This window comes from Nerophis lumbriciformis, linkage group LG10, assembly GCF_033978685.3.
Source record: "Nerophis lumbriciformis linkage group LG10, RoL_Nlum_v2.1, whole genome shotgun sequence".
NCBI classification, from domain to species: Eukaryota; Metazoa; Chordata; class Actinopteri; order Syngnathiformes; family Syngnathidae; genus Nerophis; species Nerophis lumbriciformis.
The window spans coordinates 42,713,217-42,734,674 of NC_084557.2; the positions used below are offsets into that span (position 1 = coordinate 42,713,217).

The 21,458-nt window shown below is 42.9% G+C and overlaps 1 protein-coding gene across 5 annotated transcripts in view; it reads right to left on the bottom strand.

The window, feature by feature from the left end:
- LOC133612297 (uncharacterized) overlaps nucleotides 1-21,458 on the bottom strand; it is a 100,901-nt gene that overhangs the window by 59,110 nt on the left and 20,333 nt on the right. The window contains exons 1-3 of one of the 5 annotated variants that reach the window (XM_061969581.2): nucleotides 18,482-18,609; nucleotides 18,156-18,211; nucleotides 3,641-3,714 (exon numbers count right to left, since the gene is read on the bottom strand). In XM_061969581.2, the coding sequence (XP_061825565.2) occupies nucleotides 3,641-3,714; nucleotide 18,156 (75 nt within the window). In that variant the 5' untranslated portion in view covers nucleotides 18,157-18,211; nucleotides 18,482-18,609. Of the gene's footprint in view, nucleotides 1-3,640; nucleotides 3,715-18,001; nucleotides 18,120-18,155; nucleotides 18,212-18,292; nucleotides 18,446-18,481; nucleotides 18,610-21,458 lie in introns of those variants that run through there. The other 4 variants (XM_061969584.2, XM_061969583.2, XM_061969582.2 and 1 more) reach the window with 4 other exon arrangements.

Here is a 21,458-nt window from a genome sequence, read left to right on the forward strand (position 1 = left end):
AAGTCAAGTATTCCATATATATATATATATATATATATATATATATACAATAAATACTTGACTTTCAGTGAATTCTAGCTATATATATATATATATATATATATATATATATATATATATATATATATATATATATATATATATATATATATATAAAATAAATACTTGAATTTCAGTGTTCATTTATTTACACATATACACACACATAACACTCATCTACTCATTGTTGAGTTAAGGGTTGAATTGTCCATCCTTGTTCTATTCTCTGTCACTATTTTTCTAACCATGCTGAACACCCTCTCGGATGATGCATTGCTGTGTGGCACGCACAAAAGTGCTTTCATTAAATGCACTAGATGGCAGTATTGTCCTGTTTAAGAGTGTCACAACATTGCTGTTTACGGCAGACGAACTGCTTTACGGTAGACGAAAACGTGACTGCTGTTGTTGTGTGTTGTTGCCACGCTGGGAGGACGTTAATGAAACTGCCTAACAATAAACCCACATAAGAAACCAAGAACTCGCCCTCCATCATTCTACAGTTATAACGTGATTGGGCAGGTACGCTGTTTATATTGTGGGAAAGCATGAGTCCGCCTGAATTTCGGGAGATTTTCGGGAAAAAATTTGTCCCGGGAGGTTTTCGGGAGAGGCGCTGAATTTCGGGAGTCTCCCGGAAAATCCGGGAGGGTTGGCAAGTATGTATATATGTATCTTCATGTTATTATTATATCCAAGTCTGTGTATTTAGTTCTACTATTTATGTCTGAAGTTGGTGTTGTCCATCTTTTATGTACATGATTTTTACGTGTTCGGAAAGTATTCACAGCGCTTAATTTTTTCACATTTTGTTATGGTACTGCCCTATTCCAAAATGGAACAAATTCATTTTTGTCCTCAAAATTCTACAGCCCCATAATGACAATGCGAAAAAGTTTTTTACTTTTTATTTTGCATATTTAATAAAAAAAATTAAAAAAATCACACGCAGGGCTCTAATTTAACCATGCCGTAATGCCCTAAAAAATTGACCAGCATTGGTGGCAATAACATGCCGTAACCGCCCTTGACTTTTTACTTCTTAATGGACTAGCGATGTAACGGTAAACGGTATAATGATAATTTGCGATAAAATTCCAGACGGTTAGTAATACCGTCTAATTTTTTAATTACCGAAAAACTACTAGCAGATGTTCCTGCACAATTATTTTCACTTGAAAATACATATTTGTAGTAATAAATATGATTATGACATTTGAGCATGATGTTTGTGTTTAAGTACAGTAAGTGTATTATTCTAAACATCCCTGCCACTTTATTTTAAACTATTGCATTTTTTTTTTAAATATACCACAATAATAGCCTTAAAGTACCAGTTGAGTGGAAAAACAAGTTGATCCATGACGTAGCGCTAGGAACCACAGATCCCTTCCCATCAACAGCAATGCTAATCAAGCAGATTTTGTGAGAGCCAACAAGGATTACTTTTGAAAAAAACAAAGATCCAGAACCTTATATTTTTGAGGCGAACACAAAGAGGATGAGCAATCAGTTTTAGAAGCTGAGTGATGGATACAGTTTAATTGTGATACTATAGCATCTGCAGCATTGCTAGGTACTAGACATACAAACTAACAATAACAAACCAGAATAAAACAAACACTTGCAATATTTCCACTCTCGCTGGGATGCCGAACACCAGGAAGCTCACATAATTCCATTTAGATAAAGATTCAACCACAATCCTCACGAAAAGTAACAAAAAGTTCCTGCAGGAAAGAGTCTTGTGGGGTCTAGTTCGCCCCAAATTCGACCATGGCCACATTTGTCTACTAGCAGGTGAGAGATGCATGAATTATAACCTAGAATTTACTTTTAGCATGTTAAAGACCAAGCAGAAGCAGCCGTCGGCTCATTGTGACAACAATAGCAGCGTAAGTTAGCATTAGCTCACTGCTATCAATGCACCGCTAAAATAGTCGGTCTGTGGTGTCGATTATAATAACAATATCACTCATATTTGGTTCATTTTCAGGTCACAACATGTAAATGGAATATTGTGGGCAGTTTCTGGATGTTTTAGAGCAGGGGTGCTCACACTTTTTCTGCAGGCGAGCTACTTTTCAATTGATCAAGTCGTGGGATCTACCTCATTCATATATATAATTTATATTTACTTATTTATGAAATATATGTTTTTGTTAACAAGTTAAAGGTGTTTAATGATAATACAAGCATGTTTAACACATATAGTTAATATTGTTAACAAGTTAAAGGTGTTTAATGATAATACAAGCATGTTTAACACATAAAGTTACTATTGTTAATATGTTAAAGGTGTTTAAAGATAATGCAAGCATGTTTAACACATATAGTTAATATTGTTAATAAATAAAAGGGGTTTAATGATAATACAAGAATGTTTAACACATATAGTTAATATTGATAACTTAAAGGTGGTTAAAGATAATACAAGCATGTTTAACACATATAGTTAATATTGTTAACAAGTTAAAGGTGTTTAAAGATAATACAATCATGTTTAACACATATAGTTAATATTGTTAACAAGTCAAAGGTGTTTAATGATAATACAAGCATGTTTAACACATATAGTTAATATTGTTAACAAGTTAAAGGTGTTTAAAGATAATACAAGCATGATTAACACATATAGATTCCTTTCTTTCATGAAGACAAGAATATAAGTTGGTGTATTACCTGATTCTGATGACTTGCATTGATTGGAATCAGACAGTCCACATTTTCGAATGGAGGAGAAAAAAAGTCCTCCTTTCTGTCCAATACCACATGAAAGTGGTTGGTTTTTGGCATCTTATTTATCCAGCTTCCGTACTCTTTTGTATACACTTTACAAGAAATACATTGTCGGCAAACTCCGTAGCTTGCTAGCTTGTGCACAAGCTCATCTCAGAAGACCCTCGGGTGCCATGAATGTCAATCAAGTGACGAAAGTGACGTCATAGTGAAGATTTATGATCGCTCATTTTTAGGACTATTTTTTTAATGTCTGGCTGGTGATCGACTGACACACCCTCCATGATCGACCGGTAGCTCGCGATCGACGTAATGAGCACCCCTGTTTTAGAGAATATAATGAGAGGACTGTTGAATCAATTGTTAGCTATTTATTTATTTCAAATGCATAAAAAAGCCAAGCATGTGTTCTTGTCTTACATGAGGATTGTGAATGATAAACAGCACATCTCTTTCCAATTTTTGCCTATTTTCCAGTATGACTGATCTAATAATATGGTCAGTGTAACTACTGTAAAGTCACCCTCCGTAAATAGCCGAAAGTATTCAGAGTGCAATATTCAAAATGGCTGACTGAATTTGCGGCATTTTGCGATGCTTAGACAGTGTTTTCACATACTTTGTGGTGTGAATACAATTGGATATGGTTTAATGGCTACAATGAAACACAATTAAGCATATACGGTCAACTTCATTTTCCACTCTACTGCTACTATAATACCATAATATCGTACCATGAGATTTTACTATTGTTACATCCCTAATGCTTAGCAAACCATTTCAAAGTGCGCACCAATATTTTTTCTGTCAGGTCCAGTGTACCCAACTACAGGCGTCAACACCGCCTAAAACAACATCTTACCTCCCTTGTGTCCATCTCTGAGATCTGCAGCTCGTATTGCTCTCGTAATGAGGGCCACCGTTGTCGGAATGCCACTGAAAAGGACAAAGGACATTTTCCATACATTAGCTGCAAGACTTGTGTCAAACCATTTTAATACCGCTTCAGTTGGAATTGCCAGTAGCAAACATCTCACAATCTTATTCTGCAAAAGGAGACCGTTGACAGATTACAAAGCAGTTGGGTCCAAATGTCTCACAGAGCAGCAAGGCCACTTTTGTCGGGAAAAATAGGCGCAAGTTCACAGTCTAGAACAGGGGTGTCAAACTCAAATACAGAGTGGGCCAAAATGTAAAACTGAACAAAGCCGCGGGCTAAGGTTGAACAAATTAACCTTTTAATAGGGACCCAAACAAGTGTTGCATTAAATATTGAACAAGCAAGGCTTATATAACTTTATAGTGACATGCAAAATCGAGTTTCAAATAATAATAATTAAAAAATATCAATGGCATATCAAATACAATTTAAATAAAAATGGAATGCATCTTTTCTATTTGCAGCCTTCTGAGGTAAATATCAACATTAACTTTTTCCACAGGCTAATAAATTTGAAAATACAATAACGGCAGAGGGGTTAGTGCATCTGCCTCACAATACGAAGGTCCTGAGTAGTCTTGGGTTCAATCCCGGGCTCGGGATCTTTCTGTGTGGAGTTTGCATGTTCTCCCCGTGACTGCGTGGGTTCCCTCCGGGTACTCCGGCTTCCTCCCACCTCCAAAGACATGCACCTGGGGATAAGTTGATTGGCAACACTAAATTGGCCCTAGTGTGTGGATGTGAGTGTGAATGTTGTCTGTCTATCTGTGTTGGCCCTGCGATGAGGTGGCGACTTGTCCAGGGTGTACCCCGCCTTCCGCCCGATTGTAGCTGAGATAGGCTCCAGCGCCCCCCGCGACCCCAAAGGGAAAAAGCGGTAGAAAATGGATGGATGGATGGAATAATGAATAAATTAACCATTCAGGACTCTAAACGGCTCAGTTTGCAACACACTGATCTAATCTGATGTGTCCAAGCCAGATACCTGCCATCTTTTCTTGGATGCTAGTTCATTAATGTCGGGGCTCAGGCTTTGAGCTGAGGCAACCTTCATTATCGAACGAAGGTGTTCATCAGTCATTATTTCTCGTATTCCACAGTCTTGGGGGCGTGCCTTACAGGCACTGCTTTTAACGTCCTCTACGAGATGACGTCACGTCCGCTTTTCATCCCTTCTAACAACGTGCCCACCCAGTCACAAGATATGAGCGGCTCCTGTACACACACACACGTAAATGCAAAGCATACTTCATCAACAGCGATACAGTTTACACTGAGAGTGGCCGTATAAGCAACTTTAACATTGTTAGAAATATACGCCACACTGTGAATCCACACCAAACAAGAATGACAAACACATTTTGGGAGAACATACGCACAGTAACACAACATAAACACAACAGAACAAATACCCAGAACCCTTTGCAGCACTAACTCTTCCAGGACGCTACAATGTACATCCCCGCTACCTCCAAACCTCGCCGCCGCCCCCACACACACACCTTGTAGCATCCCGGAAGAGTTAGTGCTGCAAAGGGTTCTGAGTATTTATTCTGTTGTGTTATGTTGTGTTACTGTGCGGATGTTCTCCCAAAATGTGTTTGTCATTCTTGTTTGGTGTGGATTCACAGTGTGGAGCATATTTCTAACAATGTTAAAGTTTTTTTTATACTGGCACCCTCAGTGTAACCTGTATCGCTGAAGATCAAGTATGCGTTGCATTAATTTCTGTGTGCATGCTAAAGCCGCACATATTATGTAACAGGGCCAGCACTCGTTGGACTGGACGAAAAGGGGACGTTACAATTCTTGGGAGGGTCATTGAAATTAGGGAGTCTCCCGGGAGGTTTGGCAAGTATGAGAATTAGCGGCACCGCCGCTGTATATAATCGGCGGGCCAGCTCTAGTGTTAATTTGATATCACCTCACGGGCCAAGTGAAATTTCACGGCGGGCCAAATTTGGCCCACAGGCCAGAGTTTGACACCCATTGTCTAGAACAGGGGTCGGCAACCCGTGGCTCCGGTTGATCACTCTGATGCGGCTCAGCTGCATACTTGCCGACCCCCCCGATTTTCCCGGGAGACTTCCAGATTTCAGTGCCTCTCGCAGAAAAGTCCCGGGAATAATATTCTCCGATTTTCACCCTTACAATACCTTACAATAATAATAAGGGCGTGCCATGATGGTACAGCATTTAGCGCCCTCTACAATCTGTATTAACAGCGTGCCAGCTCAGCCTCTTGTTATATGCATCTGCTGCTAGCACACGTAATTGACAGCAAGGCATACTTGGTCAACAGCCACACAGGGTACACTGACGGGGGCCATATAAAACAACTTTAACACTCTTACTAATAATGCGCCACACTTTGAACCAAAACCAAACAAGAATGACAAACACATTTCGGGAGAACATCTGCACCTTAACACAACATAAACACATAATGTAGCCCGGAAGAGTTAAGGCTGCATGGGATTCTGGGTATTTGTTCTGTTGTGTTTATGTTGTGTTACGGTGCAGATGTTCTCCCGAAATGTGTTTGTCATTCATGTTTGGTGTGGGTTCACAGTGTGGCGCATTATTAGTAAGAGTGTTAAAGTTTTTTATACCGCCACCGTCAGTGTAACCTGTGTGGTTGTTGACCAAGTATGACTTGCTGTCACTTACGTGAGCAAGCCGAAGTCCCATACAACGTGTGGTCTGGGCCGGCACGCTGGTTGTAGTGGGCGCTAAATGCTGTACCATCACGGCACGTTCGAGAGAACAGTTGCCCTGAAATACGTAGTCTGCCGGAAAAATCGGGAGGGTTGACAATTATGACGCTGTCAAGCGCCATTCATATGGCCGCACTAACATTCAATTTTCATATTGAGGTGTGGGCCGCGTGTCTGAGACCCTTGGTTTACACATAGCACAAAGCAAAAAAAATACTTTGTATGTAGTGTTATTTCATTTTAAATTTCAAAAGATTTTTGTGGCTCCCATTGTTTTCTTCTATTTGTGAAACTGGTCAAAATGGCTCTTTGACTGGTAAAGGTTGCCGACCCCTGGTCTAGAAGTTTGTTGTGAGTCAGAACGACTTTGGCGTAGCAAACTGTAAGAATTACAAGCACACTCATTAAAATTATTTTGTAACAAGCTGGCGAGGGAACAGGTTATGCAGAGGTGAGGAAAGTACTGTGCAGTATACAGTATGCATACACAGTGCAGGGTTTTCCGGTGATGAGGCTCCAGTTCGGGAGTTCTGGAGTTTTGGGTAAGGTGGAGTTACCCCTCAGTCATCATTGCTCTCAGGTCCACCCTGACCCGGGGTGGTAGTACCTGTCAGGGTCCCAGCTATGGGTTAAATAGCTTGCAGAGACCGCCTCTAAAGTCTCTGCCTCACGCTGCCTTGTGGGACAGGCTTTTAAACTAAAGGCTAAGGGTGAGATCCCTGACAGAAACCTCCCGGACCGCAGTTTCGGAAGGGCGCTTGATATTTCTACGCAGAATATCCCACTGGCCATCTGCTGCAGCGGTGCGCGGGCGGCGCAGTCGTCTTACTTCGGTATGCCACTGTGTCAACCCTCACGCTGTCAAGAGTGTGGATCACCCCTTGCGCGAGGGCTTCTTCACAATAATCATTCACGTGCAAACCCAGGTGTCTATGTATGTATGTTTTTGGTGGTGTTGAAAAGTCCAACCGGCGATGGATGCGTGGCGAGCGGAACAGGGATGCGACTCCTGGGAGTTCCTAGACACAATTCTGCACGATTGGCGATAGATGTCACGGGTCGCTAAGCGGCTGGAAAAAGGGGTGAAGTCACTTATCGGCAGCGACATCTATGACGGAGCAACCCTTTTTTAGGATCCACTTTGCTACCCCCTTGTGGAGCTGTGACTACTAACTATGAATGAACGACATAGACAATACCTCGCCATACTCTCCGGAGTGGCTGTGAAGACGATGATAGTGCATATTGGTCAAATCTAAATGGGATGCAGAGAGAATCACAGTACATATTACATATATTAGCTGCAAGTAAGGCTGGGCGATATATCGAATATACTCGATATATCGCGGGTTTGTCTCTGTGCGATTTAGAAAATGACTACATCATAGGGGTGTAACGGTACGTGTATTTGTATTGAACCGTTTCAGTACGGGGGTTCCGGTTCGGTTCGGAGGTGTACCGAACGAGTTTCCACACGGACATATTAAGTAGCGTAACGCACGTTGTGTAAACAATGCATACCGAGGCACAACACACGGCATGTTAGCAGCTAACGGGCTACGATAGACTGACCATACGTCCTCTTTTCACCGGACATGTCCTCTTTTGCGGAGCTGTCAGGGCGGAGTTTCTTAAATGCCTCAAATGTCCGGCATTTTGAGTTAGGGTTGCGTGTATTTTCAATGTACGTTCAGGGTTAAGAAGGGGTTAAAAACAAAACAAATTGGGCACGCAGCAGCATTGGTGAGGGAGGGGCAGAGACAGAGAGAGAGACAGAGTTATGATAAACGCGCATGCGTCGCCAGGCTCTGTTTTTTATCCATAGATTTATCAGATTTAAAAAAATTAATTATCTATAGCAGGGGTGTCAAAAGTGTGCCCCGGAGGCCATTTGCGGCCCACAGCTAATGTTTTAAAGGCCCACGGCACATTCTAAAAATACTATTAAAATAAACAAAAACATAACAAAAGTGAAATAAAAATACTAATAAATGTAATTTAGAAAAAGTTGCAATGTTGACTAATAAAACAAAGCTGTTTTTTTTCTTTCAAACTGTCATTGCTCAAAACATAACATTGAATCAAAATCAATGTTATTATGAATTATTGACCTATCCAAGGTTCCGATTACTTCACATCAAATATTCCACTAAAAAAATATTTTTGGTGGAAGATTTTGCAAATTTGGTAAATAAATAACCCAAAAATTTATATTTTGTTGTTTTCTTACTGTACCGAAAATGAACCAAACCGTGACCTCTAAACCGAGGTACGTACCGAACCGAAATTTTTGTGTACCGTTACACCCCTACTATATCGTGATATTGGAGTATACGTTCTCACGCAGTTGCTTTTAGCTGCGGGCATTACACTACAGGCTTTTATCACTCTTTGTTGTCTCTCCTTCTCACAGAGACATAAAACAAGCGCACCTTCTTAGCAGCATGGGTAACATTAGCTGTGATGCTAGCGGAGTGGTGCGAGTGGCAATACGAAAGAAAGAAAGTGCGAATCTGGTAACAAATGAAGGAAGAATTATTAACAGCACGGGGTCCATCGTCCGGCGGTGGTTTGGCTTCAAGCGGGAATATGTCGAATAAGTATGCGGAAAAAGCGTTGTTACAAAAAGTAGCACCTACTGCTAATTTGTAGCATCATTTGAAAAGTCACCCGCTAGAGAATGAAGAGTGCATGTTAACATCTCCGTTCGGTGCCACACCCACAAAATGCCAAAGCAACCATTTCCAGATCAACACCATATGTAAAAATTAGTCAACAACAGAATGAGATAACGTCCGCAGTAACCTACCACATAGCAAACGACATACCGTATTTTTTGGACTATAAGTCGCACCGGCCGAAAATGCATAATAATGAAGGAAAAAAACATATAAGTCGCACTGGAGTATAAGTCGCATTTTTTGGGGAAATGTATTTGACAAAACCAATCATCAAGAATAGACATTTGAAAGGCAATTTAAAATAAATAAAAAATAGTGAACAACAGGCTGAATAAGTGTACGTTATATGACGCATATATAACCAACTGAGAACGTGACTGGTATGTTAACGTAACATATTATGGTAAGAGTCATTCAAATAACTATAACATATAGAACATGCTATACGTTTACCAAACAATCTGTCACTCCTAATCGCTAAATCCCATGAAATCTTGTACGTCTAGTCTCTTACGTGAATGAGCTAAATAATATCATTTGATATTTTACGGTAATGTGTTAATAATTTCACACATAAGTCGCACCCCTGGCCAAACTATGAAAAAAACTGCGACTTATAGTCCGAAAAATACGGTACACTATTAGATTTCCTAATATGCAGCTCATTTTTATTTGACAGTTATTGAAATATCTTGTGTGACATCATGCACAAAAGTGCACTTTATTTGTTTTAAACTATTGTCGTGGCGTTCTGTGCAAAAAGTGCACTTTAATTTAGTGTTGTTTTGAGATGTCATCTTAGTGACATCATTCACAAAAGTGCACTAATAGCTTGTTTTAAAATGTCTCTGACAATTTTGCACTTTCTGTTTTGAAATGACATGAATGTTTGTGCCACTGCTTAATAACTGTTTAATAAATACAGTTTTGGTAAATTGACTTAATTGTGGTTTCCCTTTCTGCATGAAAGTTTAAAATAAGAATATATTAATGCAGTATGAAGAAGAATGTTTTAATGTAGACACATAGAATCATCATACTGCTGTGATTATATGCATCAAGTGTTCATTCAAGGCTAAGGCAAAATATCGAGATATTAATAAAAGGCCATATTGCCCAGCCCGAGCTGCAAGACTTTTTTTGATTGATTGATTGAAACTTTTATTAGTAGATTGCACAGTACAGTACATATTCCGTACAATTGACCACTAAATGGTAACACCCGAATAAGTTTTTCAACTTGTTTACGTCGGGGTCCACGTAAATCAATTCATGGTACAAATATATACTATCATCATAATACAGTCACCACACAAGTTAATCATCAGAGTATATACCGTATTTTTCGGACTATAAGTCGACGTTTTTTCCATAGTTTGGCCGTGGGTGCGACGTATACTCCGGAGCGACTTGTGTGTGAAATTATTAACATATTACCGTAAAATATCAAATAATATTATTTATCTCATTCGCGTGAGCGACGAAGCAATCGTCACACACACGTCAGCAATCGTCACTCACACGCCAACCAATAACAATACGGCGGGGGCGGGTCATGGCAGAAGTGCATTGTGGGTTTTGGAATGCTAACTGCTATATGCTATACGCTACTGCCAGAGCTATTAAAATGGATCACATCAACAATCGCGGTAACTTATAAAAACTGAAATATTTTTTGCAAATCAATAATCATAATAATGTGCCGTTGTCTAGTGCCTGTGCTGTGTAGAGCTTGGCAGGGTAATCTTGTAATACTCCATACCAGTAGGTGGCAGCAGGTAGTTCATTGCTTTGTAGAAGTCGGAACGCGTCGAGAATGGTTTGTCGTGATCCCAATATGCAGAGCACAGCGGGAGACAGCGTGCAGGTAAAAAGGTATGTAACGCTTAAACCAAAAAATAACAAGGCAAGTCCCGCTAGGAAAAGGCACTGAAGCATAGGAATGGCTATGTAAAACAAAAGTAAAACTGAACTGGCGACAAAGTCAACAAACACAGAATGCTGGACGACAGCAAAAACTTACAGCGTGTGGAGCTAAGAGGACGTCCACAAAGCACATCCCGTCCATGACATAACAATCAACAATGTCCCCACAAAGAAGGATAGCGTACGCACAACTTAAAGAGTCTCGATTGCGAAAACAAAGCAGGTGCGGGCAATAGCACTCAAAGGAAGGCGTGAAGCTGCTACAGGAGAACACCAACAAAACAGGAAGGGTCACCAAAATAACAGCGCAAGACAAGAACTAAAGCACAACACACGGGAAACAACAACAAACTCAAAAATAAGGCACGACAACCTGGTGGAGTTTCATTGTTTAACCTTTTCTGCTGGTGGTGTGCCTCCGTATTTTTTTCATGAAAAAAATGTGCCTTGGCTCAAAAAAGGTTGAAAAACACTGCTATATGTTATAGTTATTTGAATGACTCTTGCCATGATGTGTTGGTTAACATACCAGGCACGTTCTCAGTTGGTTATTTGTGCGTCATATGGCGTACACTTATTCAGCCTGTTGTTCACTATTCTTTATTTATCTTAAATTGCCTTTCAAATGTGTATTCTTGGTGTTGGGTTTTATCAAATACATTTCCCCCAAAAATGCGACTTATACTCCAGTGCGACGTATATATGTTTTTTTTCTTCTTCATTGTGCATTTCCGGCCGGTGCGATGTATACTCCGGAGCGACTTAAAGTCCGAAAAATACGGTATATTGAATTATTTACATTATTTACAATCCGGGGGGTGGGATGAAGAGGGTTTGGTTGATATCAGCACTTCAGTCATCAAGAATTGCATCATCAGAGAAATGGACATTGAAACAGTGTAGGTCTGACTTGGTAGGATATGTACAGCGAGCAGAGAACATAGTGAGTTCAGATAGCATAAGAAAAAGTATATACATTAGAAATACATTTGATTATTTACATTTGGTTATTTACAATCCGGGGAGGTGGAATGTGGAGGGTGTTAGTCAGGGGTTGAAGTTGCCTGGAGGTGTTCTTTTAGTGTGGTTTTGAAGGAGGATAGAGATGCACTTTCTTTTACACCTGTTGGGTGTGCATTCCATATTGATGTTGCATAGAAAGAGAATGAGTTAAGACCTTTGTTAGATCGGAATCTGGGTTTAACGTGGTTAAGTGGAGCTCCCCCTGGTGTTGTGGTTATGGCGGTCATTTACGTTAAGGAAGTAGTTTGACATGTACTTCGGTATCAGGGAAGTGTAGCGGATTTTATAGACTAGGCTCAGTGCAAGTTGTTTTACTCTGTCCACCCTGGGCCAGCCCACTTTGGAGAAGTGGGTAGGAGTGAGGTGTGATCTGGGTTGGAGGTCTAGAAGTAACCTGACTAGCTTGTTCTGGGATGTTTGGAGTCTAGATTTGTGGGTTTTGGAGATGCTGGGGTACCAGGAGGTGCATGCGTAATCGAAAAAGGGTTGAACGAGAGTTCCCGCTAGAATCTTCAAGGTGCTTTTGTTGACCAGAGAGGAGATTCTATAGAGCAGTGTTTTTCAACCTTTTTTGAGCCAAGGCACATTTTTTGCGTAGAAAAAATCTGGAGGCACACCACCAGCAGAAATCATTAAAAATGTAACTCAGTTGACAGTAAAAAGTCGACTTTAAACCATAAACAAGCATGCATCAATATAGCTCTTGTCTCAAAGTAGGTGTACTGTCACCACCTGTCACATCACTCCCTGACTTATTTTGACTTTTTTGCTGTTTTCCTGTGTGTAGTGTTTTAGTCCTTGTCTTGTGCTCCTATTTTGGTGGCTTCTTCTCTTTTTTTTAGGTATTTTCCTGTGGCAGTTTTCATGTCTTCCTTTGAGTGATATTTCCCACATCTACTTTGTTTTAGCAATCAAGAATATTTCAGTTGTTTTTATCCTTCTTTGTGGGGACATTGCTGATTGTCATGTCATGTTCGGATGTACTTTGTGGACGCCGTCTTTGCTCCGCAGTAAGTCTTTGCTGTCGTCCAGCATTCTGTTTTTGTTTTACTTTGTAGCCAGTTCAGTTTTAGTTTCGTTCTGCATAGCCTTCCCTAAGCTTCAATGCCTTTTCTTAGGGGCACTCACCTTTTGTTTATTTTTGGTTTAAGCATTAGACACATTTTTACCTGCACACTGCCTCTCGCTGTTTCTGACATCTACAAAGCAATTAGCTACCGGATGCCACCTACTGATATGGCAAAGTATTACACGGTTACTCTGCCGAGCTCTAGACAGCACCGACACTCAACAACAACACATCATTTGCAGACTATAAGTACTGGTTTGCAAAAAATATTTTTAACCCAAATAGGTTAAATTAGAGAATCTCCCACGGCACACCTGGGACAAATCTCGTTTGTTGGTTGACCTTTCTGATTACCTTGGTTGCCATTTTATCACAGGAAAGATTAGCCTCTAGAATGGAACCTAGGTAGGTGACCTCATCTTTCCTGGTGATAACAATGTCACCCACTTTTATAGTGAAGTCACTGACTTTCTTGAGATTGATTTGGGACCCAAATAGGATGGATTCCGTTTTGCCCAAGTGCCAGGTGCAAATACTAAGGAGTTCAGCCAGTGACGTGCAGTCACTAGAGGCAGGTGAGGCGGGGCCTCACCTGCCATCATGGAAAGAAAAAAATGTAAAAAGAAAAAATCCATCCATCCATCCATCTTCTTCCGCTTATCCGAGGTCGGGTCGCGGGGGCAGCAGCTTAAGCAGGGAAGCCCAGACTTCCCTCTCCCCAGCCACTTCGTCCAGCTCCTCCCGGGGGATCCCGAGGCGTTCCCAGGCCAGCCGGGAGAGATAGTCTTCCCAGCGTGTCCTGGGTCTTCCCCGTGGCCTCCTACCGGTCGGACGTGCCCGAAACACCTTCCTAGGGAGGCGTTCGGGTGGCATCCTGACCAGATGCCCGAACCACCTCATCTGGCTCCTCTCGATGTGGAGGAGCAGCGGCTTTACTTTGAGCTCCCCCCGAATGACAGAGCTTCTCACCCTATCTCTAAGGGAGAGCCCCGCCACTCGGCGGAGGAAACTCATTTCGGCCGCTTGTACCCGTGATCTTGTCCTTTCGGTCATGACCCAAAGCTCATGACCATAGGTGAGGATGGGAACGTAGATCGACCGGTAAATCGAGAGCTTTGCCTTCCGGCTCAGCTCCTTCTTCACCACAACGGATCGATACAGCGTCCGCATTACTGAAGATGCCGCACCGATCCGCCTGTCGATCTCACGATCCACTCTTCCCCCACTCGTGAACAAGACTCCGAGGTACTTGAACTCCTCCACTTGGGGAAAGATCTCCTCCCCAACCCGGAGATGGCACTCCACCCTTTTCCGGGAGAGAACCATGGACTCGGACTTGGAGGTGCTGATTCCCATCCCAGTCGCTTCACACTCGGCTGCGAACCGATCCAGTGAGAGCTGAAGATCTTGGCCGGAGGAAGCCATCAGGACCACATCATCTGCAAATAGCAGTGACCTAATCCTGCAGCCACCAAACCAGATCCCCTCAACGCCCTGACTGCCCCTAGAAATTCTGTCCATAAAGGTTATGAACAGAATCGGTGACAAAGGGCAGCCTTGGCGGAGTCCAACCCTCACTGGAAACGTGTCCGACTTACTGCCGGCAATGCGGACCAAGCTCTGACACTGATTATACAGGGAGCGAACTGCCACAATAAGACAGTCCGTTACCCCATACTCTCTGAGCACTCCCCACAGGACTTCCCGGGGTACACGGTCGAATGCCTTCTCCAAGTCCACAAAGCACATGTAGACTGGTTGGGCAAACTCCCATGCACCCTCAAGGACCCTGCCGAGAGTATAGAGCTGGTCCACAGTTCCACGACCAGGACGAAAACCACACTGTTCCTCCTGAATCCGAGGTTCGACTATCCGGTGTAGCCTCCTCTCCAGTACACCTAAATAGACCTTACCGGGAAGGCTGAGGAGTGTGATCCCACGATAGTTGGAACACACCCTCCGGTTCCCCTTCTTAAAGAGAGGAACCACCACCCCGGTCTACCAATCCAGAGGTACCGCCCCCGATGTCCACGCGATGTTGCAGAGTCTTGTCAACCAAGACAGCCCCACAACACCCAGAACCTTAAGGAACTCCGGGCGGATCTCATCCGCCACCGAGGAGCTTTTTAACTACCTCGGCAACCTCAGCCCCAGAAATAGGAGAGCCCACCACAGATTCCCCAGGCCCTGCTTCCTTATAGGAAGACGTGCTGGTAGGATTGAGGAGGTCTTCGAAGTATTCCCTCCACCGATCCACAACATCCGCAGTCGAGGTCAGCAGAGCACCATCCCCACCATACACGGTGTTGACACTGCACTGCTTCCCTTTCCTGAGGCGGCGGATGGTGGTCCAGAATTGCTTCGAAGCCGTCCGGAAGTCTTTTTCCATGGCCTCCCCGAACTCCTCCCATGTCCGAGTTTTTGCCTCCGCGACCGCTGAAGCCGCACACCGCTTGGCCTGTCGGTACCTGTCTGCTGCCTCAGGAGTCCCATGAGCCAAAAGAACCCGATAGGACTCCTTCTTCAGCCTGACGGCATCCCTCACCGCCGGCGTCCACCAACGGGTTCTAGGATTACCGCCACGACAGGCACCAACTACCTTGCGGCCACAGCTCCAATCGGCCGCCTCGACAATAGAGGTACGGAACATTGTCCACTCGGACTCGATGTCCAGCACCTCCCTCGTGACATGTTCAAAGAAAAAAAATTAATTAAATTGTTAAATATCCAGTGATTATACTATAACGTTATTTTCCATTTAACTTCACCAGTTTTAGATTATTTTTATTCAAAATCGCTGAATTTTCACATTTGCCGTTCAAATACTGAGAAGAGACGGTGCGGTGATCAGCAGTCAGTTGAGGCACGTCACTCAGTTGTGCCTCAACATGGATTGCGGACTCGGCTAATTGCTGGCCTGCTGTGCAGTGAGACCGTATTTCTATATGAACTATATTATACATTTCCATAGTTTAGTTAGCTGAGGTATATAATGTACAGTGTATTTTGTCAACAACTGTATGTGTGTAAAGTATTTCTTGTGCTGAGCAATCATAAAACTGCTGCGAAGACGCACTGTGTGAGGCTCGCAGTAATCCCGCGTCCTGGTGCCGGTTAATGCACCCCCCGACAGGAGCGCCACACCAACCAAAGCCCACACCCAAACCCTCCACGTGCAAGACCGAATCCACCCAAAAAAAGTCACTTAACAAGAATCCAAAAAGTGCAAAAACAACAATGCTCGCGCCGGAGGAGCAGTGAACGACTGCAGGGACACAGCATTAGGTACACCTGCAGACTGCAGCACGGATTTCATATTTCATTCATTCACAACTCCTCCAACATGAACATTATTGTTTTTGCACTTTTTGGCTTCTTATTGAGCTGCTGCATTTTTTTGGTTGGGTTGTTTATTTCTTTTGAGTAACTTACTTCTACATTTCTAAAAGGGGAGGAATGTAATAGAGTGATCTATGTCTGTCTGTTGCCATCTCCTGGTTAATGTTGGCTATAGCGTACTGTGGTTACTTTTTGGTTGGCCAACGATTTACGTGGTGTTGCGCACCTGACGTCAAGTGTGTTGAGTCTGTTCTGAAGTCTACAGTAAAGAGACGTACTTCATCACCTCGCCTGGTTATTGCCTCCAACCCAATATATTACATAAAGGTAAGACCATGGATTCCGGACTCGGCTAACTGCTGGCCTGCTGTGCAGTGAGACCGTATTGCTATATGAATTATATTATACATTTCCATAGTTTAGTTAGCTGAGGTATATAATGTACAGTGTATTTTGTCAACAACTGTATGTGTGTAACGTATTTCCTGTGCTGAGCGATCATAAAACGGCTGCAAAAGACGCACTGGCTGAGGCTCCAGTAGCCCCGCCTCCTGCACCCCCGCCGTAGAATTGTTATATCAACTAAAGCCCACACTTAAACTTTCCACGTGCAAGATTGAATCTATTTAAAAAAGTTATTTCATAAGAAGCCAAAAAGTGCAAAAACAATAATGTTGGTGTTGGAGGAGTTGTGAATGACTGCAGGGCCACAACATTAGGTACACCTGCAGACTGCAGGTGTATCTAATTCACAACTCCTCCAACATGAACATTATTGTTTTTACACTTTTTGGCTTCTTATTAAATAACTTTTGTAACCTATTTTCATGGGCTTTCCTCTTTGTGATGTTAAGTTCCTGTTATGCGCTGTTATACGGTATATGCCTCGAGCTCTTATTTTGAAGGCGCTAAGAGCGGAAGTGATGACATGGGGTGGAGCGGAAGTTTTTGAAAGGTAAATAAAGTGGTCCTCGTGTAAACTGGAGCCTCCGTGTTTGTTATTTTGTAGTTTCATACAGTATAGGCGACATTTATAAACCCTCGGTTACACTTTTTTAAATTGATTCAATCTTGCACGTGGAAAGTTGAAGTGAGGGCTTTAGTTGCGGCGCATGGACTTAATTTGTAAGTAAAGGTAAGACCATAATAACGTTTTTTTTTTTATTAAATGTGCTTTTTTGTGTGCTACAGTTTGTATGTGTAAAGTTAAAGTTAAGTTAAAGTAGCAATGATTGTCACACACACGAGGTGTGGTGACATTTGTCCTCTGCATTTGACCCATTCCTTGATCGCCCCCTGGGAGGTGAGGGGAGCAGTGGGCAGCAGCGGCGCCGCGCTCGGGAATAATTTTTGGTGATTCAACCCCCAATTCCAACCCTTGATGCTGAGTGCCAAGCAGGGAAGAATGCTGGTATGAGCTTTTAAACATAACCCGTTAACTGCTGCCAATCAAATGGTGAGTAAGATACTCTTTAGGGTTCATATGTTTGTAAATCTGACTGTGATGAAGTCAGTGCATGAACCTCACCGCACGTCACTGAGTTCAGCACTGAGGATTTTTTCCACCTGTAACTTGTCCTTGCCGGATACCAGCAGGGCCGCCATCCAAATACCAGTTCAGTTAGGACTGCATGCCCCAATGACTACTGCAACACATGCAAAACACAAACATAGCGACTCACTTTTTTGTAGGAAGGATTCAGCTCAGCCCGCAAAGTATCAGTATGTTATGTTGAACCTGCAAAAAAAAGTTAAGAGCGTCAGCAACAAATTCCACCATTGATTCCCACACCTACTGCACATTACATACACACTTAACCCAAAGCTTTGACTTGTGGATCCCAAAAGTTTCTAAATAAGTCATGCAAAGGGATTTTAGGCACACGTTAGCTAAAAACAGCTGTGATCTCGCTAAGCTGTAGTTAACATAACACAACAGACAAAAGTCGTAACATATATTAGCCTGAAAAAAAACTAATTGTTCCGAGAAAGCGAACGTAGTATTCACCTAAATACTGCGTAATCCTCACATTAACACAAGAGATGGGAAACATTTGTGCGTTGCATGGTGGTGTTTCCGCGCATGCTCTTCTTCGTTGGTGCATCGCAAGCAAACCTACCGCTGCAGCCCCCTAGTGGACAGTGGCTGTTGGAAGCCAAATTCATATTCAAAACAAATTATGCGGTGAAAACCCAGCTGAAAAACTGCTTTTCAAACATCCTCTATGACAGTGTTTTTCAACCACGTGCCACGGCGTGAGATACAGTCTGGTGTGCCGTGGGAGATTGTCTAATTTCACCTATTTGGGTTAAACGTGTTTTTTTGCAAACCAGTAATTATAGTCTGCAAATGATGTGTTGTTGTTGAGTGTCGGTGCTGTCTAGAGCTCGGCAAAGTAACCGTGTAATACTCTTCCATATCAGTAGGTGGCAGCCGGTTGCTAATTGCTTTGTAGATGTCCATCTTCTTCCGCTTATCCGAGGTCGGGTCGCGGGGGCAGCAGCCTAAGCAGGGAAGCCCAGACTTCCCTCTCCCCAGCCACTTTGTCCAGCTCCTCCTGTGGGACCCCGAGGCGTTCCCAGGCCAGCCGGGAGACATAGTCTTCCCAACGTGTCCTGGGTCTTCCCCGCGGCCTCCTACCGGTCGGACGTGCCCTAAACACCTCTCTAGGGAGGCGTTTGGGTGGCATCCTGACCAGATGCCCGAACCACCTCATCTGGCTCCTCTCCATGTGGAGGAGCAGCGGCTTTACTTTGAGCTCCCCCCGGATGGCAGAGCTTCTCACCCTATCTCTAAGGGAGAGCCCCGCCACCCGGCGGAGGAAATTCATTTCGGCCGCCTGTACCCGTGATCTTGTCCTTTCGGTCATAACCCAAAGCTCATGACCATAGGTGAGGATGGTAACGTAGATCGACCGGTAAATCGAGAGCTTTGCCTTCCGGCTCAGCTCCTTCTTCACCACAACGGATCGATACAGCGTCCGCATTACTGAAGACGCCGCACCGATCCGCCTGTCGATCTCACGATCCACTCTTCCCTCACTCGTGCACAAGACTCCGAGGTACTTGAACTCCTCCACTTGGGGCAAGATCTCCTCCCCAACCCGGAGATGGCACTCCACCCTTTTCCGGGCAAGAACCATGGACTTGGACATGGAGGTGCTGATTCTCATCCCGAGCGGGAGGGCGTGTGCAGGTAAAATTGTGTCTAATGCTTAAACCAGAAATAAACAAAAGGTGACTGCCCCTAAAAAAAGGTATTGAAGCTTAGGGAAGGTTATGCAGAACGAAACTAAAACTGAACTGGCTACAAAGTAAACAAAAACAGAATGCTGGATGACAGCAAAGACTTACTGTGGAGCAAAGACGGCGTCCACAGTGTACAACCGAACATGACGTGACAATCAACAATATCCCCACAAAGGATAAAAACCACTGAAATATTATTGATTGCTAAAACAAATTACAAACCCCATTTCCATATGAGTTGGGAAATTGTGTTAGATGTAAATATAAACGGAATACAATGATTTGCAAATAATTTTCAACCCATATTCAGTTGAATATGCTACAAAGACAACATATTTGATGTTCAAACTGATAAACTTTTTTTTGTTGTTTCAAATAATCATTAACTTTAGAATTTGATGCCAGCAATACGTGACAAAGAAGTTGGGAAAGGTGGCAATAAATACTGATAAATTTGAGGAATGCTCATCAAACTCTTATTTGGAACATCCCACAGGTGTGCAGGCTAATTGGGAACAGGTGGGTGCCATGATTGGGTATAAAAACAGCTTCCCAAAAAATGCTCATTCTTTCACAAGAAAGGATGAGGCGAGGTACACTCCTTTGTCCACAACTGCGTGAGCAAATAGTCAAACAGTTTAAGAACAACCTTTCTCAAAATGCAATTGCAAGAAATTTAGGGATTTCAACATCTACGGTCCATAATATCATCAAAAGGTTCAAAGAATCTGGAGAAATCACTCCACGTAAGCGGCATGGCCGGAAACCAACATTGAATGACCGTGACCTTCGATCCCTCAGACGGCACTGTATCAAAAACCGACATCAATCTCGAAAGGATATCACCACATGGGCTCAGGAACACTTCAAAAAACCACTGTCACTAAATACAGTTGGTCTCTACATCTGTAAGTGCAAGTTAAAGCTCTACTATGCAAAGCGAAAGCCATTTATCAACAACATCCAGAAACGCCGTCGGCTTCTCTGGGCCCGAGATCATCTAAGATGGACTCATGCAAAGTGGAAAGGTGTTCTGTGGTCTGACGAGTCCACATTTCAAATTGTTTTTGGAAATATTCAAAATCGTGTCATCCGGACCAAAGGGGAAGCGAACCATCCAGACTGTTATCGACGCAAAGTTCAAAAGCCAGCATCTGTGATGGTATGGGGGTGCATTAGTGCCCAAGGCATGGGTAACTTACACATCTGTGAAGGCACCATTAATGCTGAAAGGTACATACAGGTTTTGGAACAACATATGCTGCCATCTAAGCGCCGTCTTTTTCATGGACGCCCCTGCTTATTTCAGCAAGACAATGCCAAGCCACATTCAGCACATGTTACAACAGCGTGACTTCGTAAAAAAAGAGTGCGGGTACTTTCCTGGCCCGCCTGCCGTCCAGACCTGTCTCCCATCGAAAATGTGTGGCACATTATGAAGCGTAAAATACGACAGCGGAGACCCCGGATTGTTGAACGACTGAAGCTCTACATAAAACAAGAATGGGAAAGAATTCCACTTTCAAAGCTTCAACAATTAGTTTCCTCGGTTCTCAATCGTTTATTGAGTGTTGTTAAAAGAAAAGGTGATGTAACACAGTGGTGAACATGCCCTTACCCAACTACTTTGGCACGTATTGCAGCCATGAAATTCTAAGTTAATTATTATTTGCAAAAACAAAAAAAAAGTTTATGAGTTTGAACATCAAATATCTTGTCTTTGTAGTGCATTCAAT